General features: G+C 43.9%; 1 protein-coding gene, 1 long non-coding RNA gene and 1 other non-coding gene across 3 annotated transcripts in view; 2 read left to right on the top strand and 1 right to left on the bottom strand.

Moving 5' to 3' along the window:
- Positions 1-2545, top strand: part of LOC130281600 (uncharacterized) — a 35603-nt gene extending 33058 nt beyond the window's left edge. Inside the window, exons 2-3 of the long non-coding RNA XR_008846048.1 lie at positions 2221-2290; positions 2388-2545. This is a non-coding gene — a long non-coding RNA (uncharacterized LOC130281600). The remainder of the gene's footprint in view (positions 1-2220; positions 2291-2387) is intronic.
- Positions 1-24629, bottom strand: part of SGSM1 (small G protein signaling modulator 1) — a 376300-nt gene that overhangs the window by 248825 nt on the left and 102846 nt on the right. The window contains exon 3 of the mRNA XM_056528949.1: positions 22051-22126. Within this exon, the coding sequence (XP_056384924.1) occupies positions 22051-22126 (76 nt within the window). The remainder of the gene's footprint in view (positions 1-22050; positions 22127-24629) is intronic.
- Positions 5942-6133, top strand: LOC130345952 (small nucleolar RNA snR34). The gene has a single exon (XR_008884352.1). It is a non-coding gene; the product is annotated as a small nucleolar RNA snR34 (small nucleolar RNA).

Genomic DNA, 24629 nt, shown 5'->3' with positions numbered 1-24629 from the left:
TATGTGACGGACGGGATATCTCAGTCTGATGGATGTGTGGTAATGTGCAGTTCTCTGGGGTATCTCGGTCTGATTATGTGTGGTAATGTGCAGCTCTCTGTGATATCTCAGCCAGATGGATGTGTGGTACTGTGCAGCTCTTTGGGGTATCTCAGCCTGATGTGTGAGACAGTCTGGCAAATATGGGGTATTACACATCAGGCTGAGATGCCCCAGATCTGGAGACAGTATCACACATTGGGCTTAGATACACCATCTCAGCGAGGTAATCAGGATAAAAGTAGTAGGAGTTTTTGGAGAGTGAATGTGCAATGATAACCTGTTAATAAATCTTAATATGCTGCAGTTTTTTTCCAATCCCAGGTATCCCTATTAGGTCTATAAAGTGTGACACAAGTCCTGTTGTCCAGCTCACCACACTGCATGAACTTGAACGGATCTGCACTCAGCCAAAAACACTATATTCAGAAGACAAGAAAAAATGTGACCCCATTTTGGAAACTACACCACTCACGTAATGTAATAAGGGGTGCAGTGAGCATTTAGACCCCACAGGTGTCTAACATTTAGACCCCACAGGCCCCCAGATTTTTGTAACAGTGGTCCGTGAAAATGAAAAATTAAATTTTTCATTTGCACAGCCTACTGTTCCAAAGATCTGTCAAACACCAGTGGGGTGTAAATGCTCACTGCACCCCTTATTAAATTATGTCAGGGGTGTAGTTTCCAAAATGGGGGTCACATGTGGAGGGGGTCCACTGTTCTGGCACCACCGGGGGCTTTGTAAATGCACAAGGCCCCCCCAACTTCTATTCCAACCAAATTCTCTCTCCAAAAGCTCAATGGCGCTCCTTCTCTTCTAAGAATTGTAGTGCGCCAGCAGAGCATTTGACGTCCACACATGGGGTATTTCCATACTCAGAAGACATGGGTTAAACATTTTGGGGGACATTTTCTCCTATTACCAATTGTAAAAAAAAAAATTAATTTGGGGAAAAAAACTGCATTTTAGTGAAAGAAAATAAAATTCATTTACACATCCAACTTTAACGAAAAGTTGTCAAACACCTGTGGGGTGTTAAGGCTCACTGGACCCCTTGTTATGTTCCTTGTGGGGTGTTGTTTCTAAAATAGAATGCCATGTGTTTATTTTTATTTTTTTGCTGTTCTGGCACCATAGGGTCTTCTCCTTCATTTTGCTGCTATTCCTGTGAAACACCTAAAGGGTTAACACACTTTCTGAATGTCATTTTGAATACTTTGAGGGGTGCAGTTTTTATAATGGGGTCATTTATGGGGTATTTCTAATATGAAGGCCCCTCAAATCCACTTCAAAACTCAACTGGTCCCTAAAAAATAAAAAAATTTAAAGCTTAGTAAAAAATTGCTGCTGAACTTTGAAGCCCTCTGATGTCTTCCAAAAGTAAAAACATGTCAACTTTATGATGCAAACATAAAGTAGATATATTGTATATGTGAATCAAATATAATTTATTTGGGATGTCCATTTCAAAGTTTCAAAGTTAAAAAAAATGCTAAATTTTCAAAATTTTCATCAAATCTCGGAATTTTTCACCAAGCCTAACATAAAGTAGAATATGTCACGAAAAAAAAATCTGAATCAGAATGAAAAGTATAAACATCCCAGAGTTATCAATGCTTAAAGTGACAGTGATCAGATTTTCAAAAAAGGGCTGCGTCCTTAAAGGGGTACTTCTCTGCCCTGGCGTTCGTAGAATTTTGTTCCGAATGCTTGGAGCGGGGGGGGGGGGGGGTTTGAGATGTCACGGCCATGCCCCTTGTTACATCACACCACGCCCCCTCAATGCAAGTCTATGGGAGGGGGCGTGACGGCCACCACGCCCCCTCCCATAGACTTGCTTTGAAGGTACATGATGTGATGTCACGAGAGGCGTGGCTGTGATGTCACAACCCCCAGCTCCACAAATGCCGGGTGCTGAGATCGCGGGGGTACCAGGGGACCCCCGCAATCAGACATCTTATCCCCTATCCTTTGCATAGGGGATAAGATGTCTAGGGGCCGAGTACCCCTTTAAGGTGAAAATGAGCTGCATCCTTAAGGGGTTAAACCTGCACCGTGAACTTCTGTTCGACTATTAATTAATTTCATTGTTATGTTCCTCGGCTGTGGGGAGTGGTGCGGGGAGTCAGTAGTGAATACGTTTGTTAATATGCTGCTGATTTTTCTGTCCCCATTAGGTTTACCACCTCCAGAGTCCAATGGTGCGGGACTGCGGTTGTATGAGGCAGGTGTACACTGCTCTGCTGTGTAAGTTATGTCATGTTATTTAACCTGTTTCCTGCATGTCCTAGAACTAAACTCCTCTCCCACCAGCACTAATTTTAAGCATTTTCTTAAATTACAGAACTGCATTATGGCTGATGCCAGTGACAAGGTGACCTCTGAGAAAAGTGTGTGGACAAAGTCATGCAAGGCATGGGAGCACTTCACTCAAATTTGTTGTCTGCAAAGCAGCACTGGCATGGCACGGAAGCACAACCGTGATGAATGAGCACCTGAGAAGGAAACATGTTGGCATCACAAAAGGAGGAATAGCCTTGTAAATGATAACAAACCCATATATACATATACATATATATATATATATATATATATATATATACATATACATATATATATATGTGTGTGTGTGTGTGTGTGTGTGTGTGTAAGTTAGACAGAAATAGATTTCTTTGCCTATTACTAATGTATTGCTTTTCAATAATTTCAGCAAGAGACAGAGCTCCATGAGTGAATTTGTGCAAGTAAATCCCCCATGTACTCTAGCAGAAGATTCCATTCTCACAGATGCTGTATTAAAAATGATAGTCACTGGCATGCAACCACTGTCCATGGTTAAAGACAAAGGATTTTAAAGTATGGTCAGTGCACTAAATCCTTCATATACGCTTCCTTCAAGAAACCATTTCACCAAACTAATGGAGAGGGAGTACGAGGGTATCTTTCAGCATGTAAAGGATACCATTCCCCATAATAGGTGCAGAATAGCGTTGGCTACAGACATATGGACTAGCGTAGCAACTGAGGCTTACCTTGGCATTAAATGCCACTACATAGGGGAAGATTGGAAGATGAATTCAATCTGTCTGACAACCATGCCACTGGAGCAAGGACACACAGATGCACACATGAGGAATTGGGTGAGGAGGTTTGGGATAGATTTCAAACTCCACCTAAAAAAATATATTGCCCTGGTCCATGACAATGCTGCAAATATGGTGGCTGCTGCTGCGAACATCCTGGAGAAGCATGGATGGTCCAGTATCCGCTGCACTGGCCACAGTTTGCAGCTGGTTATTAATGCTGCACTGCAGAACACAAGTATTGACAGAGCTGTTAGTGCTGCAAGAAGACTGGTTGACACTTTAAAAAAAAGTTAATTAGCCAGCACCAAGTTAAAGGAGAAGCAAAAGCAGATAGGTACAGTGAAACATAAGCGTGTGCAAGATGTCAGCACCAGATGGAACAGCACTTACCATATGGTTGACAGACTTCTTGAACAAAGGTGGACAGTTAATGCAACCCTGTCAGACTCATCAGTTACCTAAAGCGGAAAACATTATTGGAACCTTAAGCCAGAACAGTGGAGTGTTCTTCACTTTTCTCTAACCCCTTGGGGACCGAGCCCATTTTCACCCTAAGGACCAGAGCATTTTTTCCAATTCTGACCACTGTAACTTTAAGCATTAATAACTCTGGGATGCTTGTACTTATGAATTTGATTCAGAGAATGTTTTTTCGTGACATATGCTACTTTATGTAAATGGTAAATTTTTGTCGAAACTTGCATCATTTCTTGGTGAAAAATGCAAACATTTCATGAAAAATTCTAAAATTTTACATTTTTATAACTTTGAAGCTCTCTACTTGTAAGGAAAATAGACACATAGTGGGGATCAAAAGTTTGGACACTCCAGGTAAAAATTTGTATTAATGTGCATAAAGAAGCCAAGGAAAGATGGCAATATCTCCAAAAGGCATCAAATTACAGATTAGACATTCTTATAATATGTCAACAAGTTAGATTTTATTTCCATCATTTACACTTTCAAAATAACAGAAAACAAAAAAATGGAGTCTGCAAAAGTTTGGGCACCCTGCAGAATTTATAGCATGCCCCCTTTTGCAAAGCTGAGACCTGCCAGTGTCATGGATTGTTCTCAATCATCATCTAGGAAGACCAGGTGATGTCAATCTCAAAGGTTTTAAATGCCCAGACTCATCTGACCCTGCCCCAACAATCAGCACCATGGGTTCTTCTAAGCAGTTGTCTAGAAATCTGAAACTGAAAATAGTTGATGCTCACAAAGCTGGAGAAGGCTATTAGAAGATAGCAAAACGTTTTCAGATGTCAATATCCTCTGTTCGGAATGTAATTAAGAAATGGCAGTCATCAGGAACAGTGGAAGTTAAAGCAAGATCTGGAAGACCAAGAAAAATAGACAGAACAGCTCGCAGGATTGTGAGAAAAACTATTCAAAACCCACATTTGACTGCACAATCTCTACAGAAAGAAGCTGGCAAACACTGGAGTTGTGGTACACTATTCCACTATAAAGAGATACTTGTACAAATATGGTCTTCATGGAAGAGTCATCAGAAGAAAACCTCTTCTACATCCGCACAACAAAAATCATCGTTGGAACTTTTCAAATGAACATATAGACAAGCCTAATGCATTTTGGAAACGGACCGATGAGGTTAAAATTTAACTTTTTGGCCGGAATGAGCAAATGTACGTTTGGAGAAGAAGGGGAACAGAATTTAATGAAAAGAATCTCTGTCCAACTGTTAAGCATGAGGGTGGATCAATCATGCTTTGGGGTTGTATTGCAGCCAGTGGCACAGGGAACATCTCACGAGTAGAAGGAAAAATGGATTCAATAACATTTCAGCAAATTTTGGATGCTAACTTGATGCCATCTGTGAAAAAGCTGAAGTTAAAGAGAGGATGGCTTCTACAAATGGATAATGATCCTAAACACACCTCGAAATCCAGGGGGGATTACATTAAGAGGTGTAAACTGAAGGTTTTGCCATGGCCTTCACAATCACATGACCTCAACAGAATTGAAAATCTATGGATAGACCTTAAAAGAGCAGTGCGTGATTTGATGCCTTTTGGAGATTTTTCCATCTTTCCTTGGCTTCTTTATGCACATTAATACAAATGTATACCTGGGGTGCCCAAACTTTTGATCCCCATTGTACCAAATAAATGATATATTGATTCACATATACAATATGTCTACTTTATGTTTGCATCATAAAGTTGACAAGTTTTTACTTTTTGAAGACACCAGAGGGCTTCAAAGCTCAGCAGCAATTTTCCAACTTTTCAAGTAAATTTCAAAATCTGAATTTTTCAGGGACCAGTTCAGTTTTGAAGTAATTTTGAGGGTCTTTATGAAAACGACACCCCTCAATGTATTCAAAACGACATTCAGAAAGTTTGTTAACCCTTTAGGTGTTTCACATAAATAGCTGCAAAGTGGAAGCGAAAATTCAAAATCTTTATTTTTTACACTAACATGTTCTTGTAGACCCATATTTTTTATTTTTACAAGGGGAAAAAGGAGAAAAAGTCACCAAATGACGTAACCCAATTTCTCTCGAGTAAGGAAATACCTCAAATGTGGATGTAAAGTGCTCTGTGGGTGCACTAGAGGACTCAGAAGAGAAGGAGCGACAATGGGATTTTGGAGAGTGAATTTTGCTGAAATGGTTTTTGGGGGGCAAGTCGCATTTAGGAGGCCCCTACGGTGCCAGAACAACGAAAAACACCCCACATGGCATACTATTTGGGAAACTACACCCTTCAACAAAAATAACAAGTGGTACAATGAGCCTTAACACCCCACAGGTGTTTGACGAATTTTCAATAAATTTGGACGTGAAAATGAAAAAATTTATTTATTTCACTAAAATGCTAATGTTACCCCAAATTTTTCATTTTCACAAGGGGTAATAGGTGAAAATGTCCCCCAAAATTTTAAACACCATTTCTCTCGAGTAAGGAAATATATCATATGTGGATGTAAAGCGCTCTGTGGGTGCACTAGTGCACTCAGAAGGGAAGGATCGACATTGGGCTTTTGGAAAGCGAATTTTTCTGAACTGGTTTTTGGGGGGCATGTCCCATTTAGGAAGCCCCCATGGTGCCAAAACACCCCACTTGGCACACTATTTGGGAAACTACACCCCTCAAGGAACATAACAAGGGGTACAGTGAGCATTTACACCCCACTGGCGTTTGACAGATCTTTTTAACAGTGGGCTGTGCAAATGAAAAATTACATTCTTCCTTTTCACGGACCACTGTTTCAAAAATCTGTCAGTCACCAGTGATAAGGCTCACTATACCCCTTGTTACGTTCCGTGAGGGGTGTAGTTTCCAAAATGGGGTCACATGTGGGTATTTATTTATTTTGTGTTTATGTCAGGACCGCTGTAACCAGCAGCCACCCCTGTGCAAATCACCAGTTTAGACCTCAAATGTCCATGGCGCTCTCTCACTCCTGATCCTTGTTGTGCGCCCGCAGAGCATTTTATGTCCACATATGGGGTATTTCCGTACTTGGGAGAAATTGTGTTACAAATTTTGGGGTCTTTTTCTCCTTTTATGAAAATGAAAAGAATGGGGCAACACCAGCATGTTCGAGTAAAAAAAAAAAAAAATTTCCAACTTTACCTTTTCATAAGGGGTAAAAGGAGAAAAAGCCCCCCAAAATTTGTAGCACAATTTCTCCTGAGTACAGAGATGCCCCATGTGTGGCCCTAAACTGTTGCCTTGAAGTAAGACAAGGCTAAGTGAGAGAGCGCCATGCGCATATGAGACCTAAATTAGGGATTTTCATAGGGGTGTACCCGGATGCAAGCGTTACACTTGCCTCCTCCACCAAAAATACTGTATGTCAGTTTTCCAGAAAGAGGGTGCCTCCAGCTGTTGCAAAACTCCCAGCATGCCTGGACGGTCAATGGCTGTCCGGCAATACTGGGAGTTGTTATTTTGCAACAGCTGGAGGCTCCATTTTGGAAAAACTGATGTACAAGATGTTTATTTTTATTGGGGGGGGGGGGGGGGAGAGACAGTGTAAGGGTGTAGTGCATATGTAGTGTTTTACTCTTTATTTAGGGTTAGTGTAGTGTAGTGTTTTTAGGGTACATTCACACGGGCGGAGGCTTACAGAGAGTTTCCCGCTGCTGCGGAAAATTTGTCGCATCTCAAATTTGAAGCGGGAAACTTGCTGTAAACCCCCGCCCGTGTGAATGTACCCTGTACATTCACGTGGGGGAGGAGGTAGGGGGACAAAACTACAACTCCCAGCATGCACTGACAGACCATGCATGCTGGCAGTTGTAGTTATGTAACAGCTGGAGGCAGACTGGTTGGGAAACACTGAGTTAGGTAACAGACTACCACAGTGTTTCCGAAACCCTATCTGTTTCCTAACTCAGTGTTTCCCAACCTATATGCCTCCAGCTGTTGCAAAACTACAACTCCCAGCATGCATGGTCTGTCAGTGCATGCTGGGAGTTATAGTTTTGCAACAGCGGGAGGCGCACAGGTTGGGAAACCCACACAGTGTGCCTCCAGTTGTTACAATATTACAACTCCCAGCATGCCCAGACAGCCGAAGGGCACGTTGGGAGTTGTAGTTATGCAACAACTGGAGGATAACAGTTGGGATACCACTGTGTAGTGGTCTCCAAACTGCAGCACTCTAGATGCTGCAAGACTTCAACTCCAAGCATGCCCAGATTGCCCAGGCATGCTGGGAGTTATAGTTCGGCAACATCTCAAGGGCCAGATGATGCCAAACTACAACTCCCAGCATGCCTGGACAGTCTCGGCATGCTTTGAATTGACTTCTGGAGCGCTACAGTTTGGACACCACTGTATAGTGGTCTCCAAACTGTGCCCATCCAGATGTTGCAAAACTACAACTTCCAGCATGCCCAGACAGCCAAAGCCTGTCTGGGCATGCTGGGAGTTGTAGTTTTGAAACTCCTAGATACAGCAGTGAAGATCCTTTATGGCGAGATCACTGAAGGGCCAGATGTTACAGAACTACAAATCCCAACATGCCTGGATAGTCTGGGCATGCTGAGAATTGTAGTTTTGCAACATCTGGAAGGACCGTGGTCTCCAAACTGTGGCCCTCCAGATGTTGCAAAACTAGATGTTGCAAAACTACAACTCCCAGCATGCCCAGGTAGCCAAAGGCTGTCTGGGCATGCTGAGAGTTGTAGTTTTGAAACTCCTAGATACAGCAGTGAAGATCACTTTACGGCAATCTTCACAGCTGTATCTGGGAAACCGCCGCCGCCTCCACTTGCCTATGCCTCCTGTCAGCCGCCGGTCCCTGGTCCTCAGTCACCGCGTGAGCCCAGGTAACCGGCACCGGCGGCCCCCGCACATCGATGCCATCTTCCCCTGCTCTGCCCCGACATCCAGGGCCGGGCAGAGCAGGGAAAATGAACGTTCGCCCCTGCCCTGCGATTCGTCGATTGGCCGCATCTGTTTTCCGGGCTATCGGGTCATCAGAGACCCAATCAGCCGGGAATAGCTGCAAATCGCCGATCTGAATTGAGTCTCAGGACCCCCCCGGCATTTGCACAGGATGCCTGCTGAATGATTTCAGCAGGCATCCCGTTCCGATCCCTGTCCGGCTAGAAGCGGGGATTGAAATTGCCATGGGCGCACTGGTACGCCCTTGGTCCTTAATTACCAGGACGCAAGGGCGTATCCATACGCCTGTGGTCCCCAACAGGTAAATGCTTGCAATTGTCAAGGGATTCTTGATGTTTACTGAGTGAGCTTCCTTTGAAACTTTGGCCATGAGGAGCTTCCAAGCCACTGCAAAGGACCAGCATCACACCAGATGGCGTGATATCCTATAAAACAGGTTCTAAACCCTGTCATTATTCCCGCTGCGCTGGACCAAAGATTTAGGAAGTTGAAGTTTCTGAAACCTGAACAAATTATTAATGTGCAGGCAAAAGTGCAGACTGAGATGCTTGCTCAAAGATGAAATAAGATCCTGCGGGTGCAGCAAACCACCACGTCTACTTCTACAGCTGATGCTGAGACATTACAATCATGACATACGTGTCAGTAACAGTTAGAGGGGTCTTTTCCATACACTTCCCCACAGCAGGTACATATGTCAAAGGAAGAGAAATTTGCACATAAATATACTAAAACTGGGAGCAGCAAAAATCGCTTGTCAAACTCTAGTCAGAAGGTCACTCCCAGGTAAAAAATTAACCATAACAACGGTGAGCCTAACAGCCCAGAAATTTCTAGCTATAACCCAGAAATTTAGAATGAGGGAGAGACTTGTTCAAATCAGACACAACAATCACAAAGTTTGTATCGAGAGTCTGATTTAAGAAAGCTTGGATAATAGAAGCTCTATCCTTTCCGTAGAAGGGCCTGTGGATCTTTATGCTTTTCCCCCTCCTACACTAATGGCACAGACATTACAGAAAACAGAAGAGGAACAAATTTCTCAAATACACCTAGTGTATCTTGTCTATCCATTCAGACCCTGGTTTCCCAAATTTCACAAGATAATAGAAGAGAAGATACCCCTCAGAATGACATCCCAGTGTTTCTACAACTATTACTACAACTTCCACAATTAATGTGGATTGCAGCCTTGAGAAGCTCTTCTCATACCAACAACTAATAGAATAAGCTAATGAGCTTATTAATTGGCCGCTAATATCTAAAACCAGATCCTGATTAGTATTAGCAGAGATGAAAATTGGAGGTCTAACCTTAGGGAAAATTTTCAAGATTCCCCAGATTTATGGTCAGCCCTAGAATTCCTGAAATCAAAATTTCAATCAGGTATATCTGCTAACAGACAATAAAAATATACCTAAGAGTACTTAAATGTGCAGTAGCTTATAGACCTTTACTTCCTAAAAACACTTCAACATAGGATACTTGTGCTCAGGGCTTACATTCTAGCTTGTAGTAGCAAGCACTGAATACACAACTATGCAAAACCATACATTGACTTACCGAGCGGCTTGCGTTGTTCCATACCTGCGATTGCACCTTACATACAAACCTATGTACCTATATAAATAAGAATGACTGGCGAAGTGGTTGAGTTGTGCCCATAACCGCGTATGAGGGCACGCCTATAGAGGGCATACCCTATGGTGAATTGATAAGAATAAGGGAGGGTTGGGAGGGTACCTGCAAACCACGTACGCCCCGCCTGTGTGTTGCGGGGGCGTTTTATAGTGGTGCCTACTGCATGACCCCGCCTGTAGGTGCAGGGGGGCGTGGGAATTCACGCCCCCCTGGCACAAATTCAGCCCAATAGGCTTCCTACTTGTGCTCAGGGCTTACATTCGAGCTTGTAGTAGCAAGCGCTGAATACACAACTATGCAAAACCATACATTGACTTACCGAGCGGCTTGCGTTGTTCCATACCTGCGATTGCACCTTACATACAAACCTATGTACCTATATAAATAAGAATGACTGGCGAAGCGGTTGAGTTGTACCCATAACCGCGTATAAGAGCACGCCTATAGAGGGCAAAAAATCAAGAAGTAGAATTGATAACAACATCCCTAACCATAATAACCAACACCACAACTAGTCATGTCTATCTTCCCCTAAACTGTTCATGCTAGACTCAAGGAACCAAGAGAGTTGTACCTGCCAGCTGGCGACCACCTGAGGCAGAATCTGACACAGAGAATATGTTGGTGAATATGTTGCTACTGCATCTGGCCCAGCACTGGAACGGGACCTGACTACGTGCTAGATGATTTGTTCATATTGGCATGCTCACTGTGGTAATTGCAGAAAGGGGAACCGATAGTTTGTCGGGCATCACATGTCGTCCTGTCCTTGCTGATAAGTGGCAAAAACTTCATTATTAGTGATATGAGTTGACTGGACTGTACCGTGAGCCATATCCTAACCTGCCAACATACCGTCCCGAATATGGTCTCAGGAGTAATGACCCGTAGCGAACGACGGGCCTCCTCATCCTGATCATGCCTGCAGACTCGACAGATCTCAGTAACAAATTAAGCCTAAGGACTATCATGCCTGCAGACAGGCATCAACAGAACCACTGTGTCCGCAGACATGACCGACCTCTCCATGACTATCGAGCCCGTAGATTCTGACAGGTCGTGCATGCCCTCATGCTTGTGGATGTGGACGGCCTCTATGTGACTGTCATACCTGTAACCTGACAGGTCTCGCATACCCTCGTGCCTGTGGATGTGACAGGTCTTTGCATAACCGCTGTACCTGGAAAGGCAGTCTGACTCGAACCTCGTACCTGTAGGCGTGACAGGTCTTTGAGTAACCCTCGTGTCTGTGGAAGAGATAGCTGTTAGCGTGACGCTGACATGAGTGGACAAGACAGATTAAAGCGTGAAATAACCACCTATGAGTCATGAAATTGTAACTCTATGACCTGTGTTTAGGGAAATCTTGACAAAGCCGTTAATCTCCCTGCAGGCGTGGCAGGTGGAGATTGTATGCAACCCCTGGGTTCATTTTTTTATTTTTTTCCAGTAATGCGGGAATGAATGGCAGCTGAGTGCCTGACATAATGTATGCTTGGTGACGTGAGATGAGACTAAGAGTATGCTGTTGCGCTGAAGAAGAGTCAGAACAGCATACGCAGGGACCCCTACTAAAGACGTGTCAGCCAGATGGTTGACCCACTGCCTAAGTGTATCGAGTCATGTTGCACTGAAGCAGAGTCAGGAACAACAGACTTCACCAGGACCGCGACTGAAGAGAGTCCGAGCTGAGGAACTTGGTGGGTGAGAGGACACGCGAGGCTCTGAAGACGTGTCAGTAGCAGCATCAGTGTGTGATGCGAGTAACTGTGGTAAGCAACAAAGAGGTGAAAGTAACATGGATCATCGGGTACATGTTGAGACGTACATACATAAGAGTGTGCATACTTTCCTTTTTTTTTTTTTTTTTTTTTTTTGGTAATGCGGGAGTGAATGGCAGCTGAGTGCCTGACATGATGTATGCATGGTGTCGTGAGATGAGACTGGGTGTATGCTGTTGCGCTGAAGAAGAGTCAGAACAGCATACGCAGGGGCCCCCACTGAAGACGTGTCAGCCAAACGGTTGACTCACTGCCTATGTGTGTCGAGTCATATTGCACTAAAGCAGAGTCAGGAACAACAGACTTCACCAGGAACTTGACTGGAGCGAGTCCGACCTGGGAACTTGGTGGGTGAGAGGACGCGCGAGGCTCTGAAAACGTGTCAGTAGCAGCGTCGGTGTGTGAAACGAGTAACTGTGGTAAGCAAAGAAGAGTGGTGAAAGTGACATGGAACAGTGGGTACGTGTTGTGAAGTACATACGTAAGAGTGTACATGTTTTCCATCATATTTTTTGTGTGTGTATGTGATCTGAAGGAGTCTATAACCATAGTTGCTCGGCGTAACCCCCTGTAGGCATGGCATATGAGGGTTACGCCAACCATCCGTGTTTTGTGGTGTCGTAGCTCTGAAGAAGTGTCAGTAGCAGCAACCACGCAGTGCTGCCCCCTGCAGACGTGGCAGGTATGATGGGGAAACAACCACCTATGTTTTGTGATGTTGTATTCAGAAGACATGACAGTAACAACGAATGAGTAGCGGGTCTCCCTGCAGGACGTGGCAGGTGGAGTGGGTGTACACCACTTGTGTCGTGGTATGAATGTGCAGAATGAAGTGTCAGCGACAACAATATAAAGCAAGCTGTAGGACAAATTAGGTAATTGGTGAGTGTATGGCAAGATACGGATGCTTAACTGTGACTGAGCAGTTACTATGGTAACGTGAGTGTGGCATGTCAACTACAGGGACCAACCGCCGACACCGACGTGTGTGCAGGGTAACTATTTGTGATTGTACCGTACCACTTGAGAATATCTGTACAGTGAGACGTTACGAGCGTAAGTATGGTATGCCGAGTGAGGTTATGCGTATGAACAGTAGTAGCTATGAGCAAAAGTGCGGCAACACAGTGAGGAGCTAGACACGATGATAGTTGTGAGCGTACATTCAGTGCAACCCGTAGGCGCACATGTATAGATGCAGCGGCACATGTGAGTGCGATATGACCATGATGGGCACGATGCAGTGCTGCAAGTATGAGTGTTCGGCACTATGACTGTACTCACAGTATGTGGCGTGATGCGCGTATGTACTTTATGTAATAATGGAACTGTACCCTCTGCATGGAACTATCAAATGAACTGTAACAGTACTATAGCTGAACTCACAGTATATAACATTAGGAGCATGTGTGCTATATGCGACAATGTGACTGTACTCCCTGTATGTAACAGTGTGAGCGTGTGTACTGTGTGTGATACTACAACTGTAGCCACTGTGTGTGACTGGGCGTGTGAATTGAATGCAACAGCAACTGTACTCACTGTAATTGACACCGCGTACGACCGTACACGATACCACAGCTGTACCCACTGTATGTGACACTGAGCGTGTATGATATGCAATGACGTGACTGTACTTGCTGCATGTGACCCTGAACATGAGTGAACTGTAAACGACGTGCTGTACCCGCTACGTGAATCGTCGGCCCCCACTAAACCTGGTACGTGGTGACCCCGAGTCTGGCAGGGAAACCTGGGTGTGAAACTGGAGGAGGGTAATTGCACTGGAGACTCCCCCCCAGGCATCCCGCTGCCCGGTGGCCGCGGGGAGCCGAGCCCTTAGATGGTATAGGGCTGCCGCCAGTCCCCCGTCTGTTGGGAGGCCGGTGTGTCATTTTTTATTTTTTTTTTAGTTTTAGCTCCGCCCCCTTGCACACCACATGGCCCGGTGGCGCCGCCTCCTGCCGACCGGAGCCACACGGAGCAAGGAGGAGGAGAGCCCAGCGTGAGAACCAGACCGGGCACCGTGACGGTCGTGGGCTCCGCCCCCCCCTCCCCCAGCGGCAGGGCAGCTGTGGGCGCCGGTCAAGCCGCCCGGAGCTATGGGGAGCGAGGAGGAGGAGACCCGGTGCGGAACCCAGGTGAAGGACCAGCGGGCACCGAGATGGCAGTGGGCCCTGCCCCCTGCACACCACGTGGCCTGGCGGCACCGCTCTGGAGAGCGGGAAGGGAGGCTGATCTCGCCGCTCGGACCACCGGGAGCGGGGACCCCGGCGGGACTCTCAGGGAAAGGAATCGGGCCCACCTGGCAGAGGCCAGGACTACCCCTCCGTGTATCGCCAGGCCCAGTAGAGTTAACACGGCAACGGGGGGGAGAGGGCGGCGGGGAGTCCTGAGTGGTGGAAACCGGGGACGGAGTGCTTCGGTCCTCTCGGGGGACCTGGTGCGTGAGTGGGAACCTGATTGAAGGACATGAGGCTGGAGACCGGGTTTACCGTGGTGGGACCTCTGCATGCTGGACAACCGTCGATCTACCTGCAAACCACGTACGCCCCGCCTGTGTGTTGCGGGGGCGTTTTATAGTGGTGCCTCCTGCATGACCCCACCTGTAGGTGCAGGGGGGCGTGGGAATTCACACCCCCCTCGCACAAATTCAGCCCAATAGGCTTCCTACATAGCCTCTATTGAAATATTTGAGAGGTCCGATTCAGACTTATCCATAAAAATCTACCCATCAGTTGTTGCTGGGTGGCTGCCTCCCATAGAACAAAACACAGTTTGCAGGAATCAATTACCTAAGAAATGCATTTGTTCTAGGGAACCGGCCAGCCACCTAGCAACATCATCCACAAAACCCAAGTTAATTCCTGGTAGCATTCTAGTTAGTTTTGCTTATGGTCCTTTACATCTTTTTCAGTATCATCCAGGACTCAAAAGCAATAGTACTACAACCTGCAACTCACCCGGCTCCCAATTGTGATTGGCTTCATCATCATCACTGATGTCCTCCTCAGGTTCCTCAACAGTGTCTGCCTCAGGACGCTGAACGCTGGCAACCCCACCTCCCACGTCACTCTCCTCATCACTACTTGCCCGCCTAGCTGAGGAAGCGGCGGATGTCTCCTCCACTTTTTGACTGGGCTGTAGCTGCTGACTGTCCTCTATTAGATCGTCCTCACTGAATTGTGGAGCTGAACCCACAGCATAAGATACTTCTTCATGGGAGAGAACAGCATAGGACAGAGGCAATGGGAGGACAGGGACTGCTCCCGGGTCATGCCAACTGAGGGTTGGGTCTGAGGAACCCACCAACTGTTTACTGGGGTATCAGATGTCACTTGTGATGAAGTGGATGACCATGTTAACAAATCGATGATGGCAGATGGGTTGCTGGTCGAGACATGACCGCTGCTGCCACTCGCCCCTAGTCTGCTGCGACCTCTGCCTGGGCCTGATAAATTTAGGCCTCTGTCACTCCTCTGTGCACGTCCTGGCACTTCTCTGCCTAACATACTTAGTGCGTTTATGAGGGGAGTACAATACGCTTCACTACGCTTAAAACAGAATTTGTCTAGAACAGCAGCAGATGAGTACTTTTGGCTGTCCTTTCACAGTATCTAGGCTCTTGACAGTATAACCAGCCGACCATTTGTTTTGGAACAAAGACACAGAGTTGCATTGGAAAATTATTCCTTCATCCTCTGCTAAGGTTTCTCAAGCTGAGCAAGCTTGTTCAAATGTATGAGGCAACACACAGCTCTCTGCCCCTCTCTGTAATACAATGCTGTAGAAAGTGACTGGGAGGTTAATGGCTGCAGGAAAATGATTTTCAGTGAAAAACGCACTGCTCCCTGTCCACCAGAACGCTGAAGTGACTAGGAGGTGAAACGCTGCTGGAAAAAGTTTTTCTTTGTAACACAAAGCACTGACAGCCCTATATCGCTGCAGTGAAAGGATGAAGAGACTAGCCGGAATATAGATGCCAATTATATAGGGCTGCGACATCACAGGAGTAACTGGCTGCTGATTCAGGGTCATCTTGTCTACCCTTGTTCCCACCTTCCCAGAGTTCCTTGCCCCATGTCCTCACACATCGATCCGCCATTTTAGATGCCCTGGAGCCTGGACCACACTAAATGGAGTTTAATTAAGCGATTTGTGCGATAGAATCGCATTGATATTCGCATTCGTTGAAAATCGAATTTTTCATAAAATTCTTAACTAATTCGGATTCTTCATATTCGATTCGCTCATCTCCTAACTCAGGAACAGAGTTAAATGTGACACCAGTAGGTGAATAACACTGAATCTACTGATGTTCACTGCAGAGCTCAGGGTCACTATCTCCCTGTAGAATGACCTCTGGAAAGATCAGAGAATACTCTGTAGCGTCTCAAATTTATCTGAATGGGACAGGTCCTATCTATTGTGGTCTATGAGTCCACTTGGACACTGTGCCAACCTACTAAAACCTGGAGTAACTCTTTAGTTCAACTGACTGTGTTCACTGAACTACCAAACATTTTTCTCAATCTCTAGTCTTCACATCATATTTTGCATGATTTTTATTTTTTTTGCATAATGTATGTCTTAAAAACTTACAAAACTGTGCAAGCATGTGCTATAAATTTAAACTGCATACAGTTTAAAACCGCATGCCTTTTGAATTTAGATGTACGGTTGCATCAGTTTTTAAAGAAAAAAAAACAGTATACTTTTTTTTATAAAAAATTTATTGCAATAAAGTTGAAATTGTTTTATTGAAATCCCAAGGAGTAATAGGTGTGGTTTGCCATGTGCAAGAAAAAAAAAAACCTATCCCAAAAATCGTATGTCACCTTAAGACCCATCTGACATCCTCCCTCCCTTCAGAGCGCTGCATTTGGCCACCTTTTTTGTTTTGTTATAACTGTGTGTGATATTTTATCTTACACAGTTATATAAAGTTTGCACCAAACACACATACATACACACTTCCCTGATAAACAACCCCCCCGTAGAAAAAAAAAAGGTGATGGCCCGCCATGCATATTTAGCAGTTCGGAAGATGACCCCCCCCCCCCCTGCCCCTGCACAAGGCAGAGACGCCACAAGGCGAGGACACCCTCCCCCCATGATAGTGCCCCAGTAGCTGACACTAGTACGAGTGGCCATGCCACTCGTAATAGGAGTCCGATCACCCAGACAAGCGTACCAAATCTCCCTACTGGCGAACCTGTCTGGAGACCCCCCAGAGGGATATCAGCCACGGATTCCTGAGTTTGTTGGTGACTCAGGAATCCAGATTGACATAGTCGGATACACTGAAATAGACTTTTTTAGTTATTACTTCAGTGACGACCTTGTACGCCCAACAGTTCATTGCCCACCACCCAGATTCGCTTTTGGCTAGGCCCAATGAATGGTATGCCATCAATGCAGCCGAAATGAGGACATTTAGGAGCCTCGTGCTGCATATGGGCATAGTCAAAAAACCCAGTGTCAGGCAGTTCTGGAGAGGGGACATCCTCTACCAGACCCCACTCTACAGTATGGCCATAACACTGAGGCGATTTGAGGCCATTCGGAAATGCCTGCATTACACTGATAATGCGGCATGTCTTTTATTTTCCGCTGAATGTATGCAACCATCAGCTACTGATATGCCATAGGCCTCAAATGCAAACATAGCTCTATGACTCTTGAGCCCTGTAGTGCGCCCGCATAGCATGTTACGTCCACATATGGGGTATTTCCATACTCAGAAGCAATGGGGTTACAAATTTTAGGGGGAATTTTCTCCTATTACCCCTTGTGCAAATGAAAAATTTGGATTAACACCAGCATTTTTGTAAAAAGAAAACCCTATTTTGTCATTTTACGGACCAATGTTCCAAACACCTGAGAGGAGTAAATACTCACTGTACCGTTCCTTGAGGGGTGTAGTTTCCAAAATGAGGAAATCCCTTATATTTTGACCCTTTATCTCGGAGACAACAAATACTGTGCCAGGCCAGTTTCCAACTATTCTGAATAGTGCCATAAAACAGAATAACATGTAGTCTGTTACTTTAAAAGAAATAATTATTTTATATTGTGTTAAGAACAAATGTCACAATAAAGAAAAATCTGTCCACTGAATGACATTTGATTGCATAAATGTTTATCACAACCGGCTGTGTGCTTAGTGCACAGTGAAGGCATTACTTTATGATGAATACTGACAAATCCGGATTTATTTAATGGGAAAAGATCATTATGTCAAATGAATTGAATGCAGAAATATCCTACCTTAAAAAACTTTACTGGTACGGTATCTGGTGCTGTAACAGCAATTTATTTTCTATTTACACGCAACAACATTCTCAGGCTAGAACAACTCATAGTATACCATTGGCATTTTCGAAGGAATCCTTTTGTTTTTATGAAAGGTAATTTTTTTTTACACTCTGTTTATAAGTGTTAGTTTTCTGTTAAATGTATTCATAGGCCTGCCCATTCACTTAACAGAAGCCTAACAAAAAAGCAATTTTGGCCTCTGGGCGGTACATGTCAAATTTGTTTGTCATAGTAGTTATCCAGTAAAAATATATATTGTGGTAGATAACATTAGAAGAGTGTATCTTAATTTACAGATGTCTCAGGAGGGCACAGGGGCTAGATCGATTTTTTCGTTGGACGCTGCCAAGGCATTTGATAGCGTTGAATGGAACTATCTGTGGACGGTGCTGGGGGCTATGGGGTTCGGACCCAGGTTTCTTATGTTAAACTCCTTTATCGGTGCCCAACTGCCCGTTTTCGGGTAAATGGATGGCTGTCCCCACCATTTCAGTTGCGGAGAGGCACGCGGCAGGGATTGCCCTGTCGCCTCTACTCTTTGCACTGGCTATAGAGCCACTGGCTTGTCTTCTGCGATCCTCGCCTGATATAATTGGATTCCGTTATGGTTCCATTGATGAGAGAGTGGCGGTATACGCAGATGACAAGTTACTATTCTTAGGCGATACCGCTCGATCTCTGAATCCTGTTATGTCTATTATTACAGAGTTTGGTACATACTCTGGCCTACTCATTAATTGGGACAAATCGGTCTTAGATACTTTGCCTATTATTCCTCAGATAGCCCTTTCTAATATTCAGGTGGTTAGGGAATTTAAATACTTAGGTATAAACATCACGCCATTTGTGTATGTTTTTATACCCCGGAATCTGACACCCCTGCTGGATAGGAGCTCTCAGAAGGTGACTGTCTGGTGTCTGGTGACTAATATAACAACTGCGGCATGAGCACCATTTTTGTTAGATGTGTTGCAGAACTCACCAGTGTGGATAGCAATGACTAACTTTAATAGAATACAACGGCTATTCAGACAGTTGGTGTGTGGGGGGAGGGGGGGTGGGGCGACTTCTAGGATCAAACTAGAGACTTTACAAAGGGGTAAGTCTTTGGGCGGGCTGGCATTACCTAATCCCTGGTTGTACTACCTCGCCTCACAATTGCATCAGGTTAGAGGGTGGGCGAAGAAGTCTTTGTTGGGCCCTACGGGTCGTTCATTTATGGCCAAACATGGAGGGAGGGTGCCACTACATATTCTGGAAATTGGATTCTTCTCCCACTACCCAACTCCTCTGCAAGCTCTGGGTTCATACGTGTAAGTTACTGGGTCTTACGAGTTTCCTATCCAGTACACCGCTGTGGCGTAACCCGAGCTTGCCGGTTTTCTTTTCCTTTGCGGATGCTGGTTATTGGGAGAGGAAGGGACTGTATGAAGTGGGGGCAGTTAGCTGTACAGGGGGTAGTTAGATCTTTTGTGGACTTGCAGGAAGAGTTTGCTTTTTATCATTACCTGCAGCTCCGTCATGTGTATGAAACTCAGAATCGGTTGCGGATGCTGGAGGTACAATCTAACAGGGTCCTAGAATCTGTAATTACGAAAAGGGAGTCTGCGGGAGTTATTTCTGGGCTCTATGGTGAGTTACTGGGTTCTTACCATGAACGCTTCCCCCTTAACAGTCTGAACTAAGTGGGAGAGAGACCTTGGTGGGTGGAGTGACGAGGAATGGGCTATAGTCTTGTCGCTTACCCCGTCCTTGTCTGAGTCTAACAGGCTGTCACAATTGTTCTTTTTGCACAGGGTATATAAGACCCCTTTGTTCTTACATAACATTGGTGTTAGGTCTGACTCTGCCTGACCTAGGTGTGGTGCGTTGGAGGCTCACTTGGTGCATATGATGTGGGCGTGCCCTGTCTTAACTGCCTATTGGACTGATGTGTTACGCCTTATTGAGACTGTCTATGGGGTTACACTGAATAGGGAACCCAAGGTATGCTTACTTGGTCTTATTGGATGTGATCAGGAGCCTTCCATGAGAGAAGTGGGGATATTACGTGTGTTGTATCAAGCCAGGAAACTGATCGCGCAGTTCTGGATCCGACCGTCTCCTCCGGGAGTGGCTGATCTTATTAACAGAATTAAACAGATAGTGTGCTTGGAAAAAGGGATACATATTAAACGTAATGTTGAAAGGAAATTTGATGGTATTTGGGGACCCTGGGTACATCATTTTGACCCCCCCCCCCCCCCCCCGACGACTGATTCTTAAATTGCTTGTCTGTGCTCAGTCTGTACTTCATGTGGTGTGTTTGGTTTGAATATTAGGGATCTGTGAAAGTGGCTTCGCTCTTTTCTTTGCCCGCCCTTTTATCTCTATCCCTCTCTGGTGGATCTGTTGGAGTGCCTGTGGGTACCGATTGCTGAGGTAATGAGAACGAGGTGTGAGGGAGTTTTCCCATTGGGGTAACAGTTTAATTGAACCTCTGGATGCCTATGAGTGTGTAATTTTGTTGTTGCACAGAGGAGAGACGGACTGTTTGTAGGGTGGGTGGGGTGGGTGGAGGGGGGTTTATTGTATGTTTACGGTTTCTGTTAAAAAATGTTTGAAACTTTAATAAAAATTATCTGATTTAAAAAAAAATATATATTGTGTGGTATTCTTTTTTTTATATGGAAGCCTTAGGGTAATGTATGTCACATGCAGCATATTTAAAATGCATATCAGCTTTTCATGAAAAATGTGCTTAACACAAATAATTAATGCAGTGTTAAAAAAAATCAACATTAAAATGGCTACTCAGAGGTTTTTGCTACATCTGCCTTTGGTGTCCATTATTTAGAAAAACAAAAAAAACGCATTATTAAGTGTAATACTGTGTTTTTCTTGATGTTTTATTAAGTGCTAAAAACATAATTAGCAAAATAGGTTTCAATTAAGGAGATTAAACTGGAAATGTGGGTATCACAGGTGCCCATTAAAAGGGTAGACCAGCATAATAAAAAGTTTTTATATTTTTCTGTGGGTGGTATAAAAAACATATGATTCTTACCTACTCTGGTCTTCAGCAGATACCTGCCAGCTGGACCAATCACTGGCCGCAGTGGTGTCTCATCTTGGCCAATGATCAGCTGAGTGGGCAGATCCTGCTGAGATATCCAAATACATATCCAAATAGGATACATTTTATTTAAGTAATAGCTGAACTTGCCAATTGTGCCACATTTGGTTGTGCATGTGTACTGTGGGTTTCGGGGAATAGAGGGGTTGGAAAGAACAGTTTGTTTGACTGACAGCTATCTAAAGTGTATGCCCAACTTAAAGTGATGCTAGCATCTTCCCTGCCACTTTCTGGTAAAGAGGTGAATAAGAAGTTGCCATAAATTCCTGGTGGTAGTTTATCTTCTTTAAGAACAAAGGATCAGGCATGTTAAAATCATACATGCTTGATCCTTCTTTCCCACTACAAGCAGTGGGGGAAGTTTGGCTTCCCCATACAAATTAGATGATTGTCAGGTTTACTTGTACAAAGTAAAAGTCAGAAATTTTTCTGTCAACTAAGCCCCATGCAGAGTGCTATAATAGAGCTGTGTTTTGTATCAAAGTGTAATATGGCCCTTCCTGTAGCTCTTTAGGTCTTTATTTTCACTCGTGGCAAGCTACATTGAATGCAGTATATAGCATTGCTTCAATGGTAGATACGTGTGTACATACAGCACCCAGCATGCACAGCAGCACATATAGGGACAATTATTGTTTGTTTATCTACAGTTTTTACAGAACCCCAAAAGGAGGCCTACCACAAAAAGATATGATGTGGCTGCTGTCTTCATGGACAAATTTCCTTGTAACTGCTTCTTCCATAATTTGTTTAACCTATAAAAGACACAAAAAAAAGCTGAATTTAGGCAATGAAATAAGCCTGTTCTATAATACCACAAAAAGTTGTTTTCCATATATCAGTGCTGAACTTATGACATGCATCAGTCACAGAAGCAGGTAGATAAGCCACAAGAGCAATCCTAGAGAATGAGTTGCTGTGGTAAACACAATGGACCACATCAACCTTACACCATCTTTTATCTCTATTGTAAATTCTTTACTCAACTCTAGCCATTAGATAGGATCGACAGGATTAATGAGCTCCATTTTGGCTGTAATATATTTTACTTCATTCACTGCTGCTGTGACCTAATTTAAAAAAAAAAAAAATGTTGCTGCCAAATAAATTGGTAAGCCATTGACTATAAGTTACATCAAAACCATCATTTTAACCATGCTCACATAGTACAATGGTTATCGAACAAGTGCAAAAGAATTCTATGGCCCATACTGCATCTCCAATTTTAGACAGGTGTACACAAAACTGGAATGATTGCAGATAAGGTAAAGGGAAAAATATATTCGTAATCAGCAGAATTCACTTTAGTGTTTTTTAGTCTTTTTTTGCACATAGCCTAGCTCAATGCCTGACGTCTGACACATTTATACACTATAAATATATACAAATTACAGTAGACAATAATTGGTTTTAAAATGTCTGTTTTATTTAACAAAAATTACAAACATCAAGGCTTTTTTCTGTAGACACAAAATGATCTACAAGATTTCTATAGCACAGGTGTCTTTACAGGCACTCTTGAAGTAAAGCTGCAATTTGCTTTGAGGTACTGCTTTGATGAAAGTCACAAAGGGAAATAAAAAGAATTGTGATTTCAGTTTCAGAAGCATGCAATACACTAGTTGTATTACAAGCAAAATGCATTTGTGCTAGAACTGTTAGTACCATAAGACTGGGCCATTAGTTAAATTAAAACTAATAATAACAACAATAATAATAATAATAATAATAATAATAATAATAATAAAGAACAACATAAATTATTAAATGTAAGGTTGTAAATTAAGTTATAAAATAGCTTGTGTCTACGGTACAGAAATACTGTGCATCATTATTTTGAAATAATCAGCAAACATGCTAACCATATAATACCGCTAACATGTTAATTTGTCATTTTGGAAGCAAATGACTGATACAACTGGATCAGGGTCATGACTGGATAAACTATATGTGCTCTATATTGTGCTAGTCTAGGCAGGATAAGGTTGGGTTCATATTTCAGTTTTTCTGTTAGAGGGACAGAATAACAGAGATAACAGCAGTGCCAGATCTGTCATGCGACAGACACAAACAGCACCTGATGGCCCCAAAAATGGGGTCTGTCAGGGATCCATCATGGTATCTGTATTTTGCCAGAGAGATACAGATGCAGCAGCCTTTTTTTGATATCTCTGTATGTGCTTCTTTCTTTCATCACCCCCCCCCCCCTTCTGCTACTAAACTCTTCCACTTTGAAAATCAGTAAATAGTTTATGCCTCATTCACACTACCATTAGGACACGGTAGTGTGATGGCCGCCACAGGGAAAAAAAGCGGGAGAATAAATACAGCTTGCTCTGTCTTTTTCTCCCGCTACTCCTGCTGAAAAACAGTGGCGCCCGATAGACCCCATTGACTATAAAGGGGTCCATCAGGACCAGCTGTTGCCCGTTGCACCCCGTCAAAATGACGGCAATCAAACTCGAAAAAAAGAAAAAAGAGATTTTAACGGCCGCACTTGACGGCTGTTCTTGACGGTGTGCAACGGCAGTGTGAAAGAAGTCTTAGACTGATACTGCTGTTATGGTTGTACACAGAGACCTACCAGTGCACGATCTCCTAAGCTGTGTGTGCAGTGAATGGGAGACACCAAAGACATTAGGCTCCACTCACACAAAGTCTGAAGAGCAGAAATCTGCTTAAAAAAAAATTCTTCTCTATGGCACTTTGTAAGTGCCTGTGAACATACAGAGGCAACAAAAATACACTAGAGACAGATGTGTAAGTAAGAGATCTCACACCAGGGCTTCCTACAAAGTTTACACTGCTGCTGCTGTTTAGGCTGTGCACAGAGGATTGAAAATAGCCTCAGTGTTAAAACTACTGGACCACCAGTCGACTTACTATACTATAACATACATAGGTTATATATAAAGTTCCTGATAAAGAGAGATTTCTACTGATAGGTAAAATGCCAAAAATCTTCTAAAGTGGTTTTAGAAAAATTGCAGGCAAGTGAACAATAAAAATTGGACTGTTGGATATCTGTTGGTTTATACAAGCAGACTGTACTTTACCTGGAGCTGATGGTGGTTGCCAAACTTATAAAGTTGTCTTTTTATTTCTCAGCCATGTGTCGACGAGCCACATTGCTCAAGTGCCATAACCTGGCATGATGCCTTACTAACCCTTACATCCTAGGCCCTTTTTGACTAATATACAGGGTTCCTCAAAATGATTAAAACGTTATTTCCTAATCCATGAGTCCATTCTGCCAAT

Source organism: Hyla sarda, chromosome 1 (assembly GCF_029499605.1).
Source record: "Hyla sarda isolate aHylSar1 chromosome 1, aHylSar1.hap1, whole genome shotgun sequence".
NCBI lineage: Eukaryota > Metazoa > Chordata > Amphibia > Anura > Hylidae > Hyla > Hyla sarda.
This window is presented reverse-complemented; position numbering and strand designations above follow the sequence as displayed.